The sequence below is a fragment of the Magnolia sinica genome, chromosome 4, assembly GCF_029962835.1.
Source record: "Magnolia sinica isolate HGM2019 chromosome 4, MsV1, whole genome shotgun sequence".
NCBI classification, from domain to species: domain Eukaryota; kingdom Viridiplantae; phylum Streptophyta; class Magnoliopsida; order Magnoliales; family Magnoliaceae; genus Magnolia; species Magnolia sinica.
In genome coordinates, this window is record NC_080576.1 from 39,554,580 (window position 1) to 39,579,801 (window position 25,222).

The 25,222-nt window shown below is 40.9% G+C and overlaps 1 protein-coding gene across 3 annotated transcripts in view; it reads right to left on the reverse strand.

Annotated features, from left to right (window-relative positions):
- Nucleotides 1–25,222, reverse strand: part of LOC131243047 (uncharacterized ATP-dependent helicase C29A10.10c-like) — a 147,053-nt gene that overhangs the window by 19,167 nt on the left and 102,664 nt on the right. Inside the window, exons 6-11 of one of the 3 annotated variants that reach the window (XM_058242107.1) lie at nucleotides 16,539–16,794; nucleotides 16,176–16,403; nucleotides 15,313–15,429; nucleotides 14,141–14,295; nucleotides 12,837–12,862; nucleotides 10,748–10,898 (exon numbers count right to left, since the gene is read on the reverse strand). In XM_058242107.1, coding sequence (XP_058098090.1) covers nucleotides 10,748–10,898; nucleotides 12,837–12,862; nucleotides 14,141–14,295; nucleotides 15,313–15,429; nucleotides 16,176–16,403; nucleotides 16,539–16,794 — 933 coding nt within the window. Of the gene's footprint in view, nucleotides 1–10,747; nucleotides 10,899–12,836; nucleotides 12,863–14,140; nucleotides 14,296–15,312; nucleotides 15,430–16,175; nucleotides 16,404–16,538; nucleotides 16,795–25,222 lie in introns of those variants that run through there. The other 2 variants (XM_058242108.1, XM_058242109.1) reach the window with 2 other exon arrangements.

Consider the following 25,222-nt stretch of genomic DNA (forward strand, 5'->3'; position numbering starts at 1 on the left):
GTCACATCTCGCTTTCACATTAAGGTTTCAGTTTGATATTGAAGGATTTACTTGGTACTCACTAAGCTTGAAAGGAACCAACCTGAGAAATTGAAAGGATTGGGCGAATGGTCTACACCATAGGTTTGCTCCCTATAGCTGTAGATTTAATTCCCTATAAATGATATGTGAAAATTTTGGGTGTATAGTCTTCATCATAGGTTTGCTCCCTGTAGGTGAGGATTTGATTCCCCTTCTTGGTGTCACTTTTAATGGAAAAATCAAAAGCTGAAGGAATGAAAAGATGATCTGTGAGGCAAGTTTTGGTTATCATGAATCTTTTTATTGGTTACCAGTGATATCCTGAAATAGAGAAGTGAATTTTAATGATGATAAGCTGAGATTATACAGTATGCTCATAGATCTCAATGATTAGAATTTTTTCTAATTAATGGAATAATACTTTGAACTTGATTAGGAAGTTTACCGTGCGCTTGAGTCTAGGAGAAAGTAATATCCAACATTCATGAATCTGAGAATTCTCATATCTGGATTATTCTACAAAAATCACTCGAGTTTATAGAAATTGTTCTGTAATTCTTAACTTACTTTTCGCATATTTTGCCCGGGACTAGCAAAATGCTGGTTGGGGGTTGTGTTGAGGGTCAAATATTGCATATCAGACCCAGTTATTACATGGATTTACAATCATTGATACCGTTTAATAGCCTGATTTAATCGTATTTGTGATGCAGAGTGTATTTACAAGCATGAACTGAAAAAGGGTGCTTAAACCATTGATTTAACACTCTGATGACACCCAAGGCAAGGGACGGACTCCAGGGGACCAAGATCGATGGAATTACATACCAGGGATCCGAGAAAATCAAGCCATTCACGTTAAAGAGGCCCGATAATGGTGAAAAATGCAAGATCACATAGTTCTCGCTATCTGATTGGCTCAAAACTTCATACATGGCCTGAGGGCCATAAATTAACCGTACATATCAAATTTCAATCCTCGGATCACTATAGAAGCGCTTCAACTGACAGATCAGCCCATAAACCATTAATTCTGGCCCGCCTAATATCTGGAGATACTCCAATTTTGGTCTCAACCCATTAAATTAGATGGGAAACCAGATGAATGATTTGGATTTATCAAAAGAAGCAAGGTGGGTCCCACTTTACGCGTGTGTGTGTGCACAGCACACGTAGACCCGAGCCGCACCGAGCCAACAAACGCGGGTCAGCAGCGCTGACCCGCGTCTCCTTCCCAAATACGGCAATTGCCGTTTCACGCGGCAAAACGGACGGACGCTGTCCGTTTTTGCGGACGTTAGTGGGCCCCACACATTGTCCCAGTGGACAATCCAAACCGTCCATCGTGTAGAGGGCCTCGACTACTACAAAAACTAGCTGAAAGTTTGGACCCATGCAAGCATACGTGCGCGATACAGAGGCCACAAACTGGCGGTCCTGCAACGTTCAAAACGATTTTTGAGGTGATTTCTTCTCTGGGCAACGTCAATGGATGTTCAAAACCACCCATTCTTGACTGAAATTTTGTCCTGAATCTAATGGATGGGGTGGATTTCCCTGAAAATACCTCTGTGGGGCCCACCGATCACGTCAGCGCTGGACGTGCGAAAGGCTACGCACGTCCGCGAAATCGGATTTTTCAGGCAGTTGTGGCCCACCATCTTTGATCATATGGCGGATCTGAACCGTCCATCGTGTAGGCCAGCCAAAATACTTTCAAGAGACGCTGATTTTACAGAAATAATGCAAGGAATGCGAGAGTTATGAAGCCCCGAACTTGGCTGCGAAAAGGCTTTCGCTGCGCGTGCGATAGCTTCCCAAATCCGATTTCCACCACTCCAAAAGCTATAAAAAGAGTTCCAAACGTGGAGAAGAGGGTATGCTTGAATAGGGGACGTCAGATAGAGAGAGAGAGGCGGAGAGAGAAGTGTTTGAAATTTTTATGTATTTTTTTTTTATTTTTCTTCTTTTTCCTATGATTATGTTAGGCTAAGAGGTGAAGCTTGTGGCGTGGTGGGAGCTTCTATAGGTTTGATTTGAACTGAACTGATTGACTTTGTTTTGATTTAAGAAATTCTTTTAGTCATTAATGGTTTGTTGTGATTTAAATTACAGTAGATCTGTGATGGCTTGAATAATTCCTTTCCTTTTATTTTGATGTTTGGAAACCCTGTTGTTCGCCATCGTCTCATAGACATGGTTGGATGATGGAATCCTTCCTAACACTCATACATCTTTTAGTTGGTTATGGATTGGTCTAAGTTCTGTTGTTTACCTTGTCTCTTAGGCATGGATTTGTGATGGAATCATACCTAATTCTTATACCTTTCATCTCTTGTAAACTATATCAAGTAAGTTCAGTATAACATCTATGAAGCAGGCATAAGATCTCCCTGATCTCTACAAGTGGATCCTCTGAATCCCTAGTTCCCTTTCTCTGAATTCTTTAAGTTTAGATTAATATTTCACCATTATTCCTCAAATCACAATTGGTTTAGATTTCATCCTAGCCTAGTTCTAGATCTGGTTATTTTCAGATAACGTACAGGTTTCAGTCCCTGTGGATTCGACCTTGGTCTTACTGAGTTTATTACTACATCACAACCCTGCACTTGGGGTGTGAACAAAGTTCCATCATGCCCCTCTTAATCATATGCCCTAACCGCATATGCCACTGATTTGTAAATGCCACAAATTTGTATCATTTGTGTTGGATTTTGCATGTGAGGTGGTAGCAACCTCACCTATAATTGTGCTCCCAACCAACTTGTACAGATTTTCAACCTTGTGTCCCTTCATCAATACCATTACACCTCGAATAACCTTTAATACACCGTTGGATGTGGTGAACGTGCAACTGTTCGTATCTAAAACTCCCAAGCATATTAAGTTTTTATTCAAGTTTGGGACATGCCTAATATCACCTAGAGTCCGTATAACTCCATCAAACATCCTTATTTTGATGGTCCCTATTGCGATGACCTTTCGTGCTACATCATTCCCCATCAAAACACTTCCACTATCATAGGACTTGTAGGAATTGAACTAAGTCCTATTCGGACACATGTGATACGAACATCTTGAATCTAGAATCCATGTGTTTGAGAGATGGTCCGCACCTGAGGAGACCGAGAGGTTTCCTTTCAGGCTCTCTTCCGCTACACTGGTTGATTCACCTGTGTTCCCATTTCCTTTGCTTTCCAGGTCATCCTTCCATTCTTAATAGTATCTCTTGAAGTGCCCTTTTATACCATAATAGAAGCATCCATCCTTTGTCTTTGATTTTGATCTAAACATTTTCTTCCTATAAGATTGAGATCGCTCCACGAATCGCCCACATCCCTGACCCCCTTTCACAACTAAACCTTCCACCTAAGAGTCCTTATCAATCCTCATCTCGTTACAAATGATAGTCGCAATGATCTCTTCTAGCTTCACTGTATTCTTCCCATACAGTAAAGTAGTGACGAGATGGTTGTATGATACGGGAAGTGATGCTAGAAGTAACACCGCTTTGTCTTCTTCCTTTACCATCTCTCTGAGCCTTACCAACTCGTTATATACGGTTGTAAACGTGTTCATGTTGAGGTGTGGAGCCAGCACACCAATGTGCCTGATGTAAAAAGGAGGTCGTTCACTGGGTTGCTCGACCGGTTGAGGCGATTGCTCGACTGGTCGAGTGGGCCGCTTGACCAATTGAGGGTCGCTCGACTCAAAGTCCAGTGAGTTTAGGTTTTTGGTGTCCTGGCTACTCGACCAGTCGAGGCCAAGGCTTGACCAGTCGAGGGTTACGTATCCCTAGGGGCTATTCTAGAGTATGGGATTGTATTGAGATTGGGGTTTTTTATACATCCAAGGGAGAAAAGGGCTATCTCTGTGCATGGGAGCATTGGAGAAGGTTATTATATTGATTGTAATCTCGTTTTCTTTATAGTGAAAGTTTGCACCCGTGGTTTTTTACCCTTGTTGGGGTTTTCCACGTATATTTTGTCTTGTGGTTTGTTGGTTTGCTCTGATTCTATTTCTAGTTTATATTTCTTCCTGTTTATCATTTTGTGGGTGAGACTTGAGATTGGATCTTGGTTCACCGGCGTTGTTGGCGTGCTGCGCAACAACTGGTATCAAAGCTTTTGGTTTAGTTCTATTGGGAGTGATAACCGAAGAATGGAAGACTAGAATCGAGAAGTTTGATGGTTTAAACTTTGCCTTTTGGAAGATGCAGATGGAGGATTATATATATCAGAAGGACCTCTATATTCCTCTAGAAGAAAAAGAGAGGAAACCAGAGAAGATGACAAATGATGAATGGGCTTTATTGGATTGGAAGGCTTTAGGAACGATCCGACTGTCTTTGTCTAAGAGCGTCGCCTTCAATATATCTAAAGTGAAGTCCACAAACGAATTAATGAAGGCTCTAGTTACGATGTATGAGAAATCCTCAGCGTCCAACAAGGTTCATCTTATGAAATGGCTATTCAACATGAAGATGTCAGATGGTGGGAGCATGGCTGAACATCTAAACGAGTTCAATACAGTCACAAGCCAATTGGAATTTGTTGGCATCACTTTTGAGGACGAGGTCAGGGCGTTACTGATCTTGTTTAGTTTGTCAAACAGTTGAGATGGTTTAGTGATTGCTGTGAGCAATTCTTCAGGGTCGATAAAGCTAAAATTCGATGATGTAGCTGGTCTAATTCTCAGCGAAGAATCTAGAAGAAATGCATCGGGAGTTTCAGGGGTTTTGAGGAATGCTCTAAACGTTGAAGGAAGAGGAAGATCGCTGAATAAAGGAGGCAATAAACACGGATGTTCTAAGTCAAGGAAGAATTTCAAGGGACCAAAAGACAAAGACGGGTGTTGGCATTCCGGGAAGAAGGGGCACATGAAACATGATTACAGGGCGCTTAAGAAACAAGAAGGAAGCTCTCAATGTGGAAAGGATTCAGTGAATTTATCTAAGGAGAGTGACATAGAGGCATTGATCTTGTCTCTTGATGCAAGGAATGAGTCTTGGGTTATAGACTCGGGTGCTTCGTTTCATACCACTTTGTGTAAGGACGTTTTGTGTGATTATGTGTCAGGTGACTTCGGGAGAGCCTACCTGAGTGATGATGAGCCATGCAGTATTGTTGGAAAGGGAAACGTTCATATAAGTCAGAAAAATGGAATGATTTTGAAATTGAAGGATGTCAGACATGTACCGATTTTGAGACGAAATTTGATCTCAGTGGGGCAGTTGGCCAATACTGGATATATGACGACATTCACTAGTGATTCCTGGAAGATCACAAAAGGTGCCTTGGTGATATTTCAAGGCAAAAAGGAAGGTACTTTGTACGTGACTTCAGGATCGTATAGTTCACTCGCAGTCGCATCAACTGGAGTGAATGGGCAGTTATGGCATCAAAGGTTCAGACATATGAGTGAGAAAGGGATGAAAGTGCTATTTTCAAAAGGAAAGCTACCAGGGCTAAAGTCTATCGACTTGGAATTCTGCGAGGATTGCGTATATGGCAAGCAAAAGAGGGTAAGTTTCAAGAAAATAGGACGCGCTCCAAAGACGCATCTGTTGGAGCTTGTACACACTGATATTTGGGGACCGACACGGGTATCATCTCTTGGTGGTTCACATTATTTTGTTTCCTTTATTCATGATGCTAGCAAAAAACTGTGGATCTATTTCTTAAAGCATAAATCTGATGTATTTGATGTATTTAAGAAGTGGAAAGTAATGGTAGAAAATGAGACAAGTAAAACAGTAAAATGTCTCAGATCAGATAATGGGGGAGAGTACTGTGATAAAAGGTTTGAGGAGTATTATATAGCAAATGGAATCAAATATCAGAAAATAATTCCAAGGACATCGCAGCAGAATGGTGTGGCTGAGCCCATTAACAGGACTATCCTTGAGCGTGCCAGGAGCATGAGGTTACATGCAGGGTTGCCCAAGACATTTTGGGCAGATGCTATGAATACTGTCGCATATCTCATCAATAGAAGTCCCTCAGCACCATTGGATAGTGGGCTACCAGAAGAAACGTGGACTGAGAAAGAAGTGAACCTTGCACATCTCAAAGTGTTCGGTTGCACTTCATATATTCACATTGATGCAGAGCACAGAAACGAGCTAAATGCGAAGTCCAAGAAGTTCACGTTCATAGACTACGGGCAGCATGATTTTGGCTACCGGTTTTGATATACAAAGAACCGAAAAATCATCAGAAGCAAGGACGTAATCTTTAATAAAAAAGTGATGCATAAGGACAGTGTGTAGCATAAGGCCGATGAGAGAGAATTAGTAGAGTAGGAAGAGTTACTGGACACGGGTGTTACAGTGCCACAGGATGAGCATACATAGGAGCATGAAGAGGCAGAGCCGAAGACATCGGTTGTGAGGAGATCTACTCGGAAGAGGAGATACACGGTCCGATACTCATCCTCCTTACATTATCTACTGTTGACAGATAATGGTGAACCAGAATATTTTGAAGAGGCATTACAGTTAGATACACGAGTTAAGAGGGAACAGGCCATGGATGATGAGATGGACTCTCTTGAGTCAAATCGTACGTGAGAGCTAGTCACTCTACCTAAGGGTAAGAAAGCTATTCATAATAAGTGGATTTACAGACTGAAGGAGGAGCACGATAGTTCGAAACGGTACAAGGCCAGATTGGTTATGAAAGGGTTCCAACAAAAGGCAGGTATCAACTTCACTGAAATATTTTCACCAGTGGTGAAAATGTCTACGATTCACATGGTCTTGAGTATAGTGGCTACAGAGGACTTACATCTAGAGCAGTTAGATTTTAAAACAATCTTTCTTCATGGGGATCTTGAAGAAGAGATATACATACATCAGCCGATAGGATACACTGCACCAGGACAGGAGAACAAGGTGTGTAGACTGAAGAAAAGTCTATATAGCCTGAAGCAGGCCCCAAGGCAATGGTACAAGAAGTTTGACAGTTTCATCTTAGGAAACGGTTTTAGGAGATGTCATGCAGATCACTGTTGTTATTTGAAGAAGTTTGATACGTCGTACATCATCTTTCTTCTGTACGTTAATGATATGCTTGTGGCCGGATCAAGCATGAAAGACATCTCAGATCTCAAAAGACAACTGTGTAGAGAATTTGCCATAAAGGATTTAGGAGGTGCAAAACAAATCTTAGGCATGAGGATAAAGCGTGATAGGGAAAACAAGAAACTAGTTTTGTCGCAGGCAGAGTACATAGCCAAGGTACTTAATCGATTCAATATAAGAGGTGTTAAACTGGTTAGTACTCCATTAGCAAACACTTCAAGCTTTCTAAGGAGCAAGGTGCGAAGACGCAGGAAAAACAAGACTACATGGCTGAAGTCCCATACGCATCAGCTATTGGGAGCCTCATGTATGTTATGGTGAATACGAGGCCAAATATTGCTCAAGCAGTGAGAGTTGTTAGCAGGTTCATGAACAACCCCGAGAAGGAACATTGGGAGGCTGTGAAAGTGGATCCTCAGATATCTAGTAGGTATTATGGATGTAGGGCTGTGTTATGAAGGATCGAAAATCAAGCTACAAGGTTACGTAGATTCAGATTTGGCAGGAGATATCGACAACAGAAAAAACATTACAGGGTATGTCTTTACTCTGAGTAGTGCTACAGTTAGTTAGGTCTCTCAGTTATAGAAGATAGTATCTATCAATACAACAGAAGCAGAATATGTTGCAGCTACAGAAGCGTACAAGGAGATGGTATGAATGCAAGGTTTCATGAAAGAGTTGAGAAAAAAGTAAGTAGATTGCAAGCTGTACAGTGACAGTCAAAGTGCAATACACTTGGCTAAGAATTCAGCCTTTCATTCAAGGACTGAGCATATTGACATCAGATATCACTTCATATGTTCGTTACTGGAAATGGATCGATTGCTCTAGAGAAGATTCATACAAGTGAGAATCCTGTGGATATGCTGACCAAGGCGGTCACACGGGAGATGCTGAAGCTCTGTTCAGCTTTGATTAGTCTTCAGGCTTGAAAACAGGGAAGTGGTGCACTCCGGATGTAGAAGATGAAAATTATGGTGATGTGTCTCCAAGTGAAAAATTATTAGGGTGTGGAACCAGCACACCAATGTGCCCGATGTAAAAAGGAGGTCATTCACCAAGCTGCTCGACCGGTCGAGGCGACTGCTCGACTGGTCGAGTGGGCTGCTCGACCAGTCAAGGGTTGCTCAACTCAAAGTCCAGTGAGTTCAAGTTTTGGGTGTTCGGGCTGCTCGACCAGTCAGGGGGTCCCTCGACCAATCGAGTCCCTAGCCTAGACGAGGGTTACGCAAATCCTTTGCGAATTTGGTGCAGACTGCGTAAACTTGAGGCAGTTTTCGCAGAGGTGTAAAGGGAAGTTGCCTAAACTATAAATAGGCATCCCTAGGAGCTATTCCAGAGTATGGGATTGTATTAGGATTAGGGTTTTTTATACATCCAAGGGAGAAAAGGGCTATCTCTGTGCATGGGAGCATCGGAGAAGGTTAATATATTGATTATAATCTCATTTTCTTCATAGTGAAAGTTTGCACCCGTGGTTTTTTACCCTTGTTGGGTTTTGCCACATATATTCTATCTTGTGGTTTATTGGTTTGCTTTGATTCTACTTCTAGTTTATATTTCTTCCTGTTTATCATTTTGTGGGTGAGACTTGAGATTGGATCTCGGTTCACCGGCGTTGTTGGCGTGCTGCGCAATAGTTCATATGCTCTAGGAGATCCGATCATTCCTTCAATTTGAGCCCAAAAAGTTGTTTATTCATAAATAACTTGTTTGTTAAGGACTTCGACATGTATAGGTCTTCTAACTTTTTCCACATCTATAGGGGAGATTCTTTATCCAAGACGTACATAACCTCATCCGATAGACACAAACGGATGGTGCTTATAGCTTTCTCCCCAAAATTGCTTCAGTCATCATCCAATATCTTCTCGAGTTTTATTTCCAACAACGCCCTGCTCAACCCTTATGAAACTAGAATATCCTCGACCTTCCGCTACCATAAACTAAAATTGTTCTTCCCATCAAATTTTTACACATCGAATTTTGATCCTGACATCTTGGCTAAATCCCAAAGGTCCAACTCGATGCTCTGATACCACCTTGTTGGAGTAAACCGACTCCTTATCAAACCACAACGATGTAAACTTAAGCCACAACAAACCCAGATCAGACCCTAGGTATTAGAAATTCGAATCTAATACAACTACTAATCTGCGCGCTTTGTGGAAGCACGATAAACGAAGATAGAACAATATAATAAAGAAGATAACTAAACCAAGAAAAATAAACCACATAACATATGATAGTTTATGTGGAAAACCCTTGTGGGAAGAAACCAGGCACAAAGCGACAGAGATCTCAACTATAATCAAAACTTTATAGTACACTACTCACCTTCTTTGATTACAGGATCGCCTGATGTTCCCTTGCTATCCACAACCCTTAGAAAACCCTTCCCAAGCCCTTACAAATATTGGAAACCCTCTCACTTTGCCAACCCTTGCCCTTAGAGAGAAAATGTTCATCTAGTACAAGTCCTAATTCGAAACTAGGTTTAAATGCCCTTTACTTACGCAAAAAACACGAAAACCGTCGCTCACACCTTCGGTTGACCGAGCTTTCAACAGAGACTCTTGGTCAACCGAAACAGTCCTTAGTCGACTGGGAACATCACAACAAGGTTCGGTTGACCCAAGGATTCCTCGGTCAACTGAACTGCCCCTGCAGTCGAAAGGCAGAATGCAAAGCATCCTGCACGATAATGAGTTTTACACCATTTTTTACGAAGGAAAAAAAAAAGAAGAAGAAAACATTGTAGTGTCCACTACAAATGCTATACGCTACCTAGCTATAGCGTACGGTATAGGTTTGACGCTATTTAGCTACACTACAAGCGTTATTTGAAATACTGGTTGGTATCTAGTAATGGGATTCAAGTCACCAGAATGAAAATAATTAATTAAAAATGGTGACGACAACAGTAGTGATGGTGGTGGTGGTGATGACGTCAACAACAACGGTGATAACATTGATGATGATGACAACTACCTCTGGGCAATATTGCAACAGATCAAAGCTCGCGAGGGGTTATTCAACCCCCAAATCCCTTTGGAAAATCTTGTATAGTGATACTCAGAGTAAAGGCGAGTGAATAGAGTTGTTGGAGTGAAAGAATGCCCTCCATATAGTCAAGGATCCCTTGGTGGTTAACCTTGTATGGGTGTTTGACATGATACTCCGTAGTTGGGGAGTGTGACAGAATGCACATCAACATATATTAACTAGGAAATTAAAAATTAGACCTACGTAACTTATACCAGATACAAATCAGACCATAGATAATTTGAGTTTGGTTTGATGCCCTTATTGCAAACCTGAGAAAAACCCAACTTGTTTGATTTTTTATTTGACATACATATCTATGTATCAGATCCGGGGGTTGATATTTAGACCTAATCAAACTCCTCTCAACCTGACCTGACCTGACCTGACCTGATATTATTGACAATATAGGCTCCAATCATCCTGTTTCAAGGTGGAGATGAAGGAAACAATTACGCAATTTGAGGGCTACTTCCTAATGAATACTTATGATAAACTTGCTAGTATTTGGCCATTTCTTGTTGATTAAACTCAATATTTCGCAATCAAATAAGCACACATGAACTACACTATTAAGCACTAGAAAATTACCTCCATCAGGCTTGTCTGCGTGACTACTTCCCCAAACAGCTTTTCCTTTACTCTTCGTTTGGGAGTCGATACTAGTGCTAGTATCCATAGGTCGAGAATTACCAGTTGCTTTCAATGAACTAGCTTTCAACTCCGAACTTTCCTTCGATCTCTGTTGTCGCAATGTATAAAAGGTATTGTTAAAGCCACGATAGAAACAAAGAGCCTCCAACAGAACTGAAATCATTGTATCAGCAAACACATGCAAAATGAAGCATTTGAAAGCACATATATTTGAAATTCATTTTATTAAAGCTTGCTTGCATGCCCTAGGTCTCTATCTCATCCGTGCTAATGAAAGGCATGCATGAGATAATGCAAAAAATAAAACATGTATTACTGCCTGCCTTGGTTGTCTTACTACACAGACGAAAAAAAAAAACTGAGGCATCATGGCCTATTTTTTTTTTTTCTTTCTTTATTATTATTATTATTATTATTTTTATTTTTTTTGAATTTTTTCTTTCCTGCATTGCAATTCGTGCACTCATGCATTAGCTCATGGGGGTCCAGTTGAAGCCATAGCCAGATGATACAAATGCCATGTGCGCAAACCACCAGATGGATAATCGGTAGGATCTTGAAGCTTCGTCAGCCATAAAAAGTGTGCCCACCAGATGAATGATCTGGATCACTCGAATGTGGGTTCAAGATTTCAAGATGAAAATATATCATTTATTGGAAATATGAAACAAGAAACCCAATGCAATACGAGTGTGTATGCGTGTTCAAGAACAAAACAAGAAAAGAAGAAGAAGAAGATCAAAATTACAGAGATCCGCAGCTGGTCTTTGAATTCAAGACCTTTGTGCCTCCGGTAGTGAGCACAACCACATATAAATATAAATGAGGTCATCATGTCTGGTGCTGGCCAACAGCCCCACAACTGGCTTGCTCATATCCAACCTACAGACAATCCCCTTATCCCCTCATGATGCTCATAAGATGTGATAAATGGGTCCTCTTATCCCCAGGCCATAATCCCACAGAACCACCTTCCAATCATTCGAGACTGATGTAGGTAGTGCTTTGCAAGTTCTAGTCACAGGACATGATAGGTGCATCATTGGCTTGGATGATGACCCTAGTCATGCTACTTGCCATGTCCCGGATTTGAAGGGTACCGTTGGAAGATGTGGTAGCTAAGCTAAGTGCATAGGATTGCAAGGGTTCTAGGTAACAGAGGATACATCTACAACTCAGTACTCGACAATGTAGTCCCAGGAAGGTTTGGACTGCTTAATGAATGTGATCTTTGGGACTTTGTTCTCTCCATGCCTCCATGGTAGGTCCCAATGAATTATTCACAGATCCTATTCGTGGAACGTGTAAGGAGCAAAATGGTTGATGACCTAAACATAAACTTGGGTTTTTGTAAAAAGAAAGAAAAAAAAAAAAAAAAGGAGCTTTGCATCTGTTATGACTCAAGATCTAGTGTGTGACGTCACCCATTGGGGCTACGTGATTAGATTGTCATATGATATGAACTGTCCATATTGTCATTGCGACCACAAGCTATCGTCGTATATCATGTTTCATTGATGATCCTAACCTCCGATTTTTAGAGTTCAATGTGAGAAATTGATTTTTTATTTTTTATTTTTTCCTTCTTTTTGTTCTAAATTCATCTACAAATACCAATGGTCACAATCATAAGTTCAGCAAAAAAATTCTTACAATGGATCTTATACCATGGAATTCACAACATGGGTGGTTCCGAACATTGGACCACTCTGCATGTGGACACCAATGGGAGGTGACACATGCTGGATCCCAAGTCAAGACAATGTCAAAGCAAACTTTAAAAAAAAAAAAAAAAAGGCGAGTACATGTAGGTTTTGGTAATTCCTTTTGAAAATTGGTTAGGTTTCAGTAATAAATACCTTATTCAAATTTAAAGGTAAATTAGGGACTTTAAGATCAAATGGAGTAGGCTTTTGTAATTTTCACAATGGAGAAAACCTTCAATATGTTACTATAGGAAAACAATGCATAAATGAGCATGTTAGCATAATCGATAAGACCCAACTAATCTTTGACAAAAACTTACTTGTTTAGGATTGTCAACTCCAATTCCTGCACCGAAACAGGCCAAAACATAAATATTAGAATCAGCAAGGCATGCAAAATATAACATCTCCATGCACAAACATGTACGCTGGTCAATGAGCTGGATTAGGCCCTGGTGAAGCCAAACAATCATGATCTGACAGGCCAAGCCAGTTCAAAATCTTGGCGGAACCAATGCAAGCTATGTATATTAAAGAAAATTTTGTATTGTGTTACATGTTATTTGATGGCCAAAATGCAGAACCGCAAACGTAAATGACAGTAAGACACAGATGCAGCAACCGAAACATAAGTTGCCATATGGTAATGGGAATCCAGTGACCAGAATGATAAATAATTAATTAATGCTGGTGAAGATGACAATAATGGTGGTAGTGGTGGTGATGACCACTACCACCACCTCCACCTCCATAACAACAACAACAATGGCAATAATGTTGATGATGATGACGACTACCTCCGGGCAAGATTGCAACATATAGAAGCTCACAAGGCTCTCCAACTACCGAAGACCTTCCGACAATCTTTTATGGTAATACTTGAAGCAAAGACGAGTGAATAGAGTTGTTGTAGTGAATGAATGATCTCCTTATAGTCAAGGATCACTTGGTAGTTAACCTTCTATAGGTGTGAGACATGGGAGTGACAGATTGCACATCAACATATATTAACTGGGAAATTAGAAATTAGACCCACTTAAACTTAGATCAGATACAAAACCAAACCACAGACATATGCATTTGGTATGGATGCTCTTATTGCAAACCCGAAAATGAACCAACTTATTTTATTTTTGACCTAACTTAGATCCAACCTACATATTAATGTATTTGATCCAGGGGTTGATATCCAGACCTGATTGAACTCCTCTCAACCTGACCTGACCTGAACATATTGATGTTACAGGCACCAAAATGAAATTATGTTGCTTTCAAGATGGACTTGAAGGAACCAATTTATGAAATTTCAGGGCTACTTCCCAATTAATACTATGATTCATTTGCATGTTTTGCCATTTCTTGTTGATTTTTTTTTGAAAGGTGAATACACACACACACTCTCAAACCCACACACACCACATGGGTCCTTGAACCCATAACCACACACACTCTCAAACCCACATACAACACATGGGTTCTCGAACCCATGACCTCAGAGTTGAAACATTCAATGTCTACCACTAAACCATGAGGAAGAGACCCGCCATTTCTTGTTGATTAAACTGAATATTTTGCAATAAACACAAACACACATGAATTGCTTTATTGAGCACATGCAAATTACCTCCATCGGGCATGTCTGCATGACTACTTTCCCCAGCAGCTTCTCCTTTACTCCTGTTTTGGAAATTGACACTAGTGCTAGTATTCACAAGTCGAGAATGATCACCAGTCTCTTTCGGTGAACTTGATTTTGACTCTTGAGTTTTCTTAGAATCTCTGTTCTCGCAATGCATGAATGAAGTTGTGTTAAAGGCACAGCAAAAACAAAGAGCCTCCAGAAGAATTGAAATCATTAAATCAGCAAACACATGCAAAATGCAGCATTTGATATTCATTGTATTAAAGATAGCATGGATGCTCTGAGTCTTTCTCTCGCATCCATGCTAATGAAAAACATGTACAAGATAATCCAAAAAATCATGTTTTACTGACTGCTTTGGTTGTCTTAATACACAGAGAAGAATATAATAGAACTGAGGCATCTTGGTCATTTTTTTCTAGAGTATGTTCTTTCATGCATTGCAATGCCTGGTACTCATGCAATAGTATCTGGGGGTCCACATGAAGCTGCAGTCAGATGATACCAAGGCCATGCTAAAAATATCACACTCAAATGATGATTCTGACCATCAATCTTTTACGGTGTGGACAATTGACAGTTATTGTTTTCGTTCATTCATTTTAAAGCCACCAGTCAATCATCGACATCATCTTTCCAGCATGATTTCCTTTGACCATACTCGATAGTTCCCAGCAACATGGTTTTTCCCAGAAATCGGCAATTCCATTTGTCTGAAAATGGATGTATATGGATCCAGTGACAGGCAGAAGGAGCAAGCAATGCAGAGATTGCAAAAATGAATTCTGTTCTCTGAAAAGAGTGGTATATAATTGTTCCCAAAAAACGACATCATCTCATTAATTCATGTCCAACCATCAAAATTAGTCAAAACAAACAAACGGAAACCATAAAAACTGTTATCAACTATAAACAATAAATGCAAAAAATGCAATACATGGACAAAAAATGTTACCAGCTATAGCTTACATCACATATACGAAAGCGGGTTTAGTGCAAAGTATAGAATTATCAATACTTTGCACTGAACCTGCTTTCAATCCCGAGCTCTTGTTGGAATCACTAGCATTATACATTAGTGGGATTGCAATGAGTAGCTATGATAGGCCCAAACAACTTTCAATACAAGACGGAAATTTAAAATGATGGTTCACCTTGAAACTGTGGCTGAATCACCATGTTCCTCCCCTAGATTGCGCGAAGCTAAGTTACTTGATAATCCCTCCATGGGGTCAGTTCTTTTGGGACTCTTAAGATGTGAAATCTTACCCCTGCAATAAAATAGACGAGTTTAGGCACTCATTGGTTGACTACCAGTACTTTGCACAGAACCTGCTTTCACCCTGAAGCTATTCTTGGAATCTCTGTTCTCGAAGTTTTTGTTGATAGGATTGCGTTAAGAAGTAGTTGCCATGAATACATATGACTTCCAATATAAGATGAAATTTGGAGAAGAATTGCAGGGTTCTGATAGTTGGCAAATACAGAATTTTCTGATGTGCCGTATCCCGTTGATGGGTGGCCATGGTTTGGTTATCTAGAAGTTATCTAGAATGTTCATCTGATGAGCACACCCATGGATGCTGATGCCCCAGAAGTCTCACCAATTACAAGATCCTAATAGTTTAATTATTTCCCAACAAATGGCCACATTCAAGTGGAACAAAGTCCAAAGATTAAATAGCTAGGATCTTCCAATCTGCATGATATCTGGGACATCCATGGTAGGGAGAGATCGACGGTCCGGATCACAAATTATGGATTGCACATGTTTGCACTTCTTTCTTTTCTTTTTTACTTTTTTCTTTTTTCTTTCTTTCTTTCCTTCTTTTTTTTTTTTTTTTTTTTTTTAATGCACAAGACCATATAAACAACTCTCACATGCAAAACAACAACCTACCATGTTGGCACGGATGGTGAATCCGTAGGTGGTGAAATCCACAGGTGTGAGTGTGTAGTGGTGTGTGTGCGTGTGTGAAATAAAAAAAAAATAAAAAAAAAAACAACAACAACCTACCTTAACTCTCGAGCTGAATCACCAGGTTCATTGCCTAGATTAAGAGAAGCAAAATGTCTTGATAAGTCATCCTCAAGTTTGTTGGCATGGATGATTTCTTCGGACAAACTCTCATCCTCCTTAGCGTTAAAGAAGCATCCCCGATGCTTCGCATCCAGGACTATTTTCTTCCAGATGGAACCACTTTTAATTAAGGTCTGCCCATTCCCCAAAATCCAAAGGCAGTGCCTGAAGAGAGAGAGAGAGAGAAGAAGAAGAAGAACAAGCCTATTAAAGTGGTTTTGTCCGAGTAAAAGGACTTACCAAGTGCTTTTATTTGACGGGTTGGTGAGTGATGGCTCCTACTAAGTAAGATAAGCATACCTGGCCCTGGTCAAAGCCGTATTTGTCCGTTGAGTATCCGAAAGGAAACCGATTGATCCGTTATTGTTAGACCTGACAGTAGACATTATGATCACATCCTCTTCGCCACCTTGAAACCCATCAATGGACTTGACATTCACAACAAAGTGCTCGTATGGTTCATACGTTTTTCCTAGGTTCTCTTTAATTGCAACAATTTGAGCATTGTAGGGTGACACGACACCAACACTAACCCTCTGTCCCAAAGCAACGGATGCTGTAAAAAGAAAAATCAAAGCCAAACCATTCATGCAATATTAAAGAAAAGAAAAATGAGACCTTGAAGAGTGCCAAAGAAACAATCATTGCATAACTATTAATAAAAATGTAGTTGACATCCCACAATCAAAAGTGTAATAACTAATGACTAGCATTTCCTTCATCTGTCACTTAATTTGAACCGGGTGCTATTTGCACATTTCCAGGTCATGTGACTTTCCATATGGACGCTAGGAAGGAGTGCACTTGATCCAGGTCTCTCATCACATAGGAAGACATTAAAGCTCTTCAAAGTCCATATTTCCTCAAAGAATGCAATGAGGAGGTCAATGCACACATGATCGAAATCTTAAAAAGTACAAAGAGGCACCCGATTACCCAATGTGACAGAGGAATCAAAAGCAACAATCACTAGATCGTAACTACATTCTCTAAAGAGATTATCTAAACATCGTTCTGATAAGCATCCATGCACCAGGAAGGTCTCACCTTTTAGACCTGCTCAAAATCTGGAGCAATGTTCCAAGTATCGGTATCGCATTGCGTATCGCATCCTTGGGACCAGATACATATCTATTATTGCATGGGATATATCATTTGTATTAGGTAATTTACCCCACTTTTTGGGTAACATTGGGAAAATGGTTGAATTTTTTAATTAAATTTTAAGAATTGGTAAAAAAGATTTTAATACACACTTTTAAATCATAACATCTCAAAAAAGTAATGCACATAATAGGTTTCCTTTGCATAAGTTCCTAAGTTATGCATTGTGTAATTGAACTAATACAATTATATTAAAATTGAATGCATGACATTTGGAGTGTATGTGATGGTCATTTCATCAAACACTCCTAAATACTTCGAAATTAGCCTCATTTGATAGCTGGTTGAAGGAAATTTTCAAAAAAATATTAATATTTTAATAAATTTTTATTAATTTTAAATTTAAAAATATTTTTTATTTTTCAAAAATTGACAAGGACTTAACAAATCAGTAGATCGGCCCTCATACATGCTTGATATCACATTTAGAGTGCAACATTGCAAGCAATTTGGGAGAAATTGGAAAAAATTTTAATTTCCCCAATCTTTCCCAAATTAGACCACGTATAGTCAATCTTCAAAATTAGAGTGTATGTGATGATCATTTCATCAATTACTCCTAAATACTTTGAAATTAGTCTCATTTGATAGCTAGTTGAAGGAAATTTTTGAAAAAAAAAATGGAGAACATAAAGAATAAATGGATATCGAAATCAAAGCTCCAACTCCATGATTTTTCATGCAAAATATGAAAAACCAATGGATTTACAATCATTTGACATTTATTTAATATAATTTCAACAAAAAAGGGATCATAAATTGAAAATGCTCAATGTATCGAACATTGGGATATATTGGCACTACCTTTGTGTTTCATATCGCATTAGGTGGGATACAAGATATATTGTGGGATATATCGGTCAATATCGTTGATATTTAAAACATTGACTTGGAGAGTGAATGACAGAAAGGGACTTTAATTTAAGTCTCCTATTATTTAGTATTTAATTTAGGGAAATACTCAAAGTTTCCTCTTTGTTTTTTTGTTCGACCCATGTAGGTTGGCATACTTATCAGGTGGGCCATTTTGAAATCAAGTGCCTTTAATCTACAAACATGGAATTTTAGATAGGATCAACACCTTGGTTGTTACTATCGAATAATTCTAGATTTTTCCCAATAGCTTGTTGGACTATTTTTGGTCGTATTCGATTTTATCGAAGGAGACTTTGATCCTATCGATCGCCATCAATACTATCGAAGGTCCTATCAATAATTTGCACAACTTTTGTGTAAATGTGCGGCTTTTTTTTCTTTTTTTTTCTAATTTCGGATCCGGGTTATATAAGCGAGTATAATATGGGATTAGGGTAAATTCTAAGGAATTGGAAGCTTGTTCTAGAGAGAGCTAGGAGTTGGAGAAAGGGGAGTTTTACTCTAAGGTTTTCATGTAAGTTGATTGCATCTCTTTTAATTTCATTTTTATAGTGGATTTCTTGTTGCTTTGTGCTGTGGTTTTGTTCTCGCCAAGGTTTTTCCATATGAATCGATGTGTTCTCTATGCATGCTCGAATTTTCTATCTTTGTGCTTATTTGATTCACGTCTGGGTGACGCTTCTGCTCCCAACAAGTGGTATCAAAGCATTCATGTTATCAGGTTGGGGTTTTAAATTAAATACGAAGGCATGGCATCGAAGGGGATGAATGTTAAGTTTAAGATGGAGAAATTTACAAGTAAAATTAATTTTAAATTGTAGAGGTTGAAGATCAAAACTCTTTTAATTCAGCAAGGGTTACAACATGTACTCCTTAGAAAAGTGAAGTATTCTGATACTATGAACGATGAAGAGTGGGATGAACTAGATCAAAAGGCAATTAACACAATTCAATTGTGTTTAGTTGATGAGGTTCTCTATAATGTCATCAATGAGATGACTACCACAGGATTGTGGGCGAAGTTGGAGAGTCTCTACATGATGAGATCGCTCTCCAATCGTTGATTTCTGAAGAAGCAGTTCTACAATCTAAATATTATAGAAGGGATAGATCTCAATGAACACATCAGCAACTTTAATAAAGTACTTTGCAAATTGATGAGCGTGTGGGTGAAGATCAACGAGGAAGATCAAGCCCTAATACTATTGAATTCTCTTCTAGAGTCTTACAAGAATCTCGTAGACACTCTGTGCCACGGTAGGGAGACCATTGATGTCGAAATCATTATCTCAGCCCTTTATTCGAAGCAGTTGAGAAAGAAGAACGATGACGAGGGTTCCTTTACGAATGTGTTGGTTGCTAGGAGAAGAACATCTAAGTGAGAAAAGGAAAATTCACGATCAAGATCCAAGTCTAAGGGAAAGGGCAAGATGAAGTGGTGGAATTGTGGGAGACCGGACATATGAAGAAGGATTGTTAATCCCTTGAAACCCAGAAGGATGAGAATTTAGATAATTCTACCAGGGAGGCTAATTCAGTGGAATCCCATGAAGGTTCGGATAGTGGCAATGTATTGTTAATGTCTAAAATGAGTCACTTCTCTCAGAAGTGAATTTTGGATACAAGGGCTTCTTATCACATGACCTCTCACTGGAGTTGGTTCACTACATACAATGAGTATGATGGTGGCTTGCTTCTTATGAACAATTGCCATCCCTGTAAGATGATTGAAATTAGATTTGTTCACATCATAATGTTTGATAGGGTGGAGCGTACTCTGACCGAAGTAAGACACGTTCCAGATTTAAAGAAAAATCTGATTTCTCTAGGTGCTCTCGATGCACTAGGATGTAAGTTCATCGGCCATGATGGTGTCTTAAAAGTTTCAAAGAGGGCAGTCACTATTATGAAGGCACAGAGGAGCGACAATCTTTACAAGTTGATCGAGAATAATATATCGATTGGAGCTGCAACATCCGAAGAGGAATCCACATCAACACATATGTGGCATATGCGCTTAGGCCACATGAGCAAGCGCAATATGAAGGTACTCCTAAATCATGATTTAATTCCTGTTTTCTATGTTCAAAGTATCCGTGTCGCTACAAGTTTTACTGGTTAGGGATACAGAAACAATATTGATATCGCTGATAATCGAAAATGTGGGGAAACATGGAAAAATTGGTGGAATTTTCAGCGAAACTTCAGGAGATGTTAAAATGTACATTTAGGAGAAAAATAGATCGACTTATGGAATGGACCAACTCTACAAACCAGCACGGACCCAATGAGACTTGAGCCTCAAGAGGCATCTACTGCCGAGGAAAGGTCGACCTTCAAGAAGGTCGATGCAACTATAAGGCCACTCAAAGAGGATGTAACTGTAAGTCCACTCAAATGGCCGATTTCCACTATAGGTTGGCCATAGCTCAGCTAGAGCTATACACGAGCAGAGTATACTCGTTAACTCACTCGACTCGACTCGGAAATACTCGACTCGACTCGGTTCAAAATGAGTTCGAGCCGAGCATAAGCTGATTTTTGGTGCTCGAATTGAGTTCGAGCCAAGCATAAGCTTGACCTTGCTCTACTCGGCTCGACTCGAATAGTACTCGAAATCGACTCGACTCGGTACTCGACCAGGGGTATATATACCCAATCAATGTGCAGCACCCCCACCCAATGAGCGGATAAGCCTGATTTCTATAGCAACTAATCCTCACAACGTGGCCCATTTTTCACAAAGATCTGGTGTCCGATGGAAAGACAGCTTGTGCAATCATTTCTAAAGAGAGAAAGATCAAACTAACATTATTATCCAGCGGGAACAACAGCTCAAGATTCATCAATAGGAACCGAAGCGGAGGGGAAGGAGAGATTGTCTCCTCCTCTAGCGTATCCATCGTCAGACTTGAGTCGAGCGTCGTCTCCTCCTCTAGCGTATACTTTTCCTCACCATCTCCCTCTCCTCCACTTTAATCTCTCATCTGATGCCGATCGTTCCTGCTAAAAACTCTGCTTGAACTTGGCTCGATATCTGCTCGAACTCGGCTCGAACTTGGACGAGCCGAGCACGAGCTAGGCATCCGAGCTTGAAGGCCAAGCCGAGCCGAGTACGAGCTAGGACTCGGGCAGTGCGAGCCGAGCACGAACTGGGCAATACTTAGCTCGGCTCGACTCGTGTACAGCTCTAAAGCTATAGCTCGGTATAACCTCTACAACAAGGTAAATGTCGATCTGACGAAAAGCTCGATATTACTTGCACCAACTATAGCTCGGTATAACCTTTTCCCGGACCAACAATCCGAGAATCTCTCCAATGGCCTGAAGATCTCTCTCAAGATCTTCGGGGGATCAAATCAGATCCCGAGGACCTCGGATAATAATACTCTCTAGATGATCACGGATGAATCCAAATATTTATGCGGAATGGTCTCCATCATATTAAGATAGACTCCTTACAACGTGGTCTTCCTTCTCCTATAAATAGAAGTACCCCTAGCCAATGTAAGGTACACATACATACCCTAATACTTGACTGGTGATTCTTTTCCTTAAGATCTTAACCTATAAAAGACCCAAGAGCCTGATTTAGGCATCAGAGGGTCTCCTGTACAAACTAGGGTCTCCTCTGTCTATTTTTTTCATCTATGCAGGTCCTGAAGGGTTAACCAATGAGGGTCTACCGGAAAATTGTATCAACAGTTTGGCGTCGTCTGTAAGAATAACGTCTTAGTCGTTCCTGCTTTACTAGAAAAACTGCAATGGCGAGAGGGAAGTAGAGAACTCGATCCTCCCCAGTTGCAGCTCCAGTTGCACCTGACTGCACACCGCCACCCCCAGAGTAACCCGAACAACCGAAAAGCCATTAGGGCTCTTCCTCACAACATCAGGCTAATTCCAGTTCTAGGAGGGAGGGTCAGCAGTCTCGTGTAAAAGGAGGTCAATTGAACTCCCTCGAAAAGGACGTCAGAATGCTGAGAGAGAACATGGGCTACATGAAGCAGATGGTGGAACAACTGCAGCCACAACATGTGCAAAGAACCAACAGGGAGGATGAACAAACAGGCTATAACCTTCCTCTACACGTGCGGCCTCTCAGCGGAGCTGACCACCCTCTCAAAAGGAGCCAACAACATAGCTCAACTAAACCAGCCCCGTCCACGTCTCGGAGATCGCGGCCTTACTCGCTTTCGATCTACGCCATGAGCTAGACCGGAAGAAGCACAACAAAACCCTGGTCGAAGCTACGGCAGAGAGTGGTGAACCCTAGGAGACCGAGCTAAAAAAATTGTGAGATCAGATCGGAGACATGCAGCAGGACTACCAAATGCCAACACCAGCCATAATGGGGGAATCCGATCCCCCATTCACTGCAGACATCATGCAGGCTCGACTGCCAGATCGATTTTGGTTGCCTCTAATCTCTCTATTCTCAGGGAATACCGACCTGTTGGAACACATGGAATCCTTTAGAGTCTACATGGAGCTCCATAATGCTTTTAATGCAATAATGTATCGAGCCTTTTCCCTAACTTTGGCTGGGGCTGCCAGACTGTGGTTCAAGCAGTTAAAACCAAAATCTATTAGTTCATTCTCCCAACTCAGCCAAGCCTTCGTCACGAACTTTATCGGGGGAAAGAAGAGTCTTAAAGCACCTGATCACCTCCTTCACGTCATTTAGAAAGACGGCAAGCTTTTGAAGGACTACATCAAACCCTTCAATCTGGAACCTTTGCAGGTTCGGAAGCACTCAGAGGAGCTCGTCCTAAATGCTATCATGAGTGGGCTGAGGGATTGACAGTTCCTATTTTCATTGGACAAAAACCCTCTTATAACGATGGTTGAGCTACTAAACAGGTCACAAAAATACACTAACGCGGAAGAATCCCGTATCCTGCGAGAGGCCGTCTAGAACAAGGTTCCTCTAACCAAAGAGCAGCAGACAAGGGCAGATCCAAGTTCGACCAATGTGAATAGGAAGAGGAAGGACGATCAATCACAGGACAATTGTCGCCCGAATAAGTGGCTCGACAGTAAGTTTAAAACTTACACTCCTCTCAACAAAACATCAGAGCAAGTTTTGATGGGAATCCAGAACAAGCGTCTCCTCCACTGGCCAAACAAGTTGAAGTCCGATCCCAAAAATAGAAGTAAAAACAAATATTGCCTCTTTCATCGGGATCATGGACATAACACAAGTGACTATTTTGACTTCAAACAAGAGATTGAGGCACTCATCCGCAGTGGTCATCTTGGGGAGTACGTCAATAATAGAGGAGATTGAGTCACGGCAAAAGATGAACGGCCAGTTAACAATGAACCGACCGGGGAGATCCGCACAATCTTCAAAGGTCAAGGAGGCGGAGGAGATTCAAATAATGCTCAGAAGGTGCACACGAAGAACATTGGTCGCCCCGAAGATGAAGTTCTACTTAACAGAATGCCCCTAAAAGAGAAATGGAGGGTCATAACCTGATCTTCACTGAAGAAGATACCCGAGGAATACATTATCCGCACGATGACACACTTGTGGTCACCCTGACTGTCACACCCCAAACTCGAAAACCGGTCTCACAAAATTTTCAATCACCGAATCCGGCACCGACAGCCTCTGTAGAACTCCATTCTCGGCTCCCAGCGCCCATTTGCTAGGTTTTGATCCTGGGATGCTACAAGAAGGATTTTCAACATCAGTTTGATTCGTAATAAGTATAACCAAAGGTACAACCCACAAACAACTACTAAAAACTCCATCACATTTCCACTATGATAAAAAACTTTACAAGTATAATGAGCATAAAGGAAAATACAATGATAATGGACAAAAAGCTCCAAGATGATCTGCTATGCGCTCCTGCCTCAGCGCTGCTGCGGTCTAATGTCACCTGCACGTAACGGTCGTGCATAAGCTTATGGAAAGCTTAGAGGGTAGTGTAAGTGTGTGCATAAGGTAGTAATACAATTATGCAGTATCAAAGTAATGTAGAATATGCTGATGAATCCATGAATGGTATTAGCCGTACAAAGGCCATGCGGTGCAAGGCATGAATGATGTTTGTCATACGAAGGCCATGTGGTGCGAAATGCAACTCAAGCATGAGTGGAAGAGACCTCACTATCAATACAGCTCAACTCTGGAATATCACTGGGATCTAGTACACTCCAACCAGATTGTCGCCCCATCGCACGCAATAAGGTGAGTGGAAGAGACCTCACTATCCGCCTGCCAATATCGGGCTCGGCACATCAATAGCGGACCCATTCCTCGAGCTAGTCAAACTCAGCCTAGCTTTGCCCCCTCCTCTCAGGCAGGTAAGGCCGCACCCCCTTCCAACCGACCACGACATAGTGGAAAGCGCGACCGTCTGGTAATCAGCACTCGGCGCTCATGCACCTACTCGGTCTAGACATTGGAGCAACTTCTTGGTACCATAAGGGTCTAGGGACTTTCACCCAGGGATATCTATAGTACCCCATGTAGAACAAGATTTTCGGTATCCAATCCTACCAACCACGATATGCCTGTGGCGGCTATGGCCCTGATGTCGCTAGGGCGTATAGTATACATGTCACATAATGTGAGATGCATGAATCACGCAATCCAGTCATACAGTAATCATGTGCGTACTATGCGCTCATGTGGGCGTCTCCCTCTACCAGGGAAACCCATAACAATTTGCCCAATGGCATGCGCTATAATCAATCACTCGTCTCATCACAAACACGTAGATGATGCGTATGGGCATGTGTTATGATGTTATGTTGTCACATACTCATAATCGATATCGATAACCGGCGTCGGCCTCGGCAATCGGCACCGATAATCAGCATTGGTAATCGACGTCGATAATCAAGGTTGATAATCGACGTCTGTCTCGACAATCGACACCGATACTCAGCATCGGTAATCGGCACCGATAATCAAGGTCGATAATCAGCGT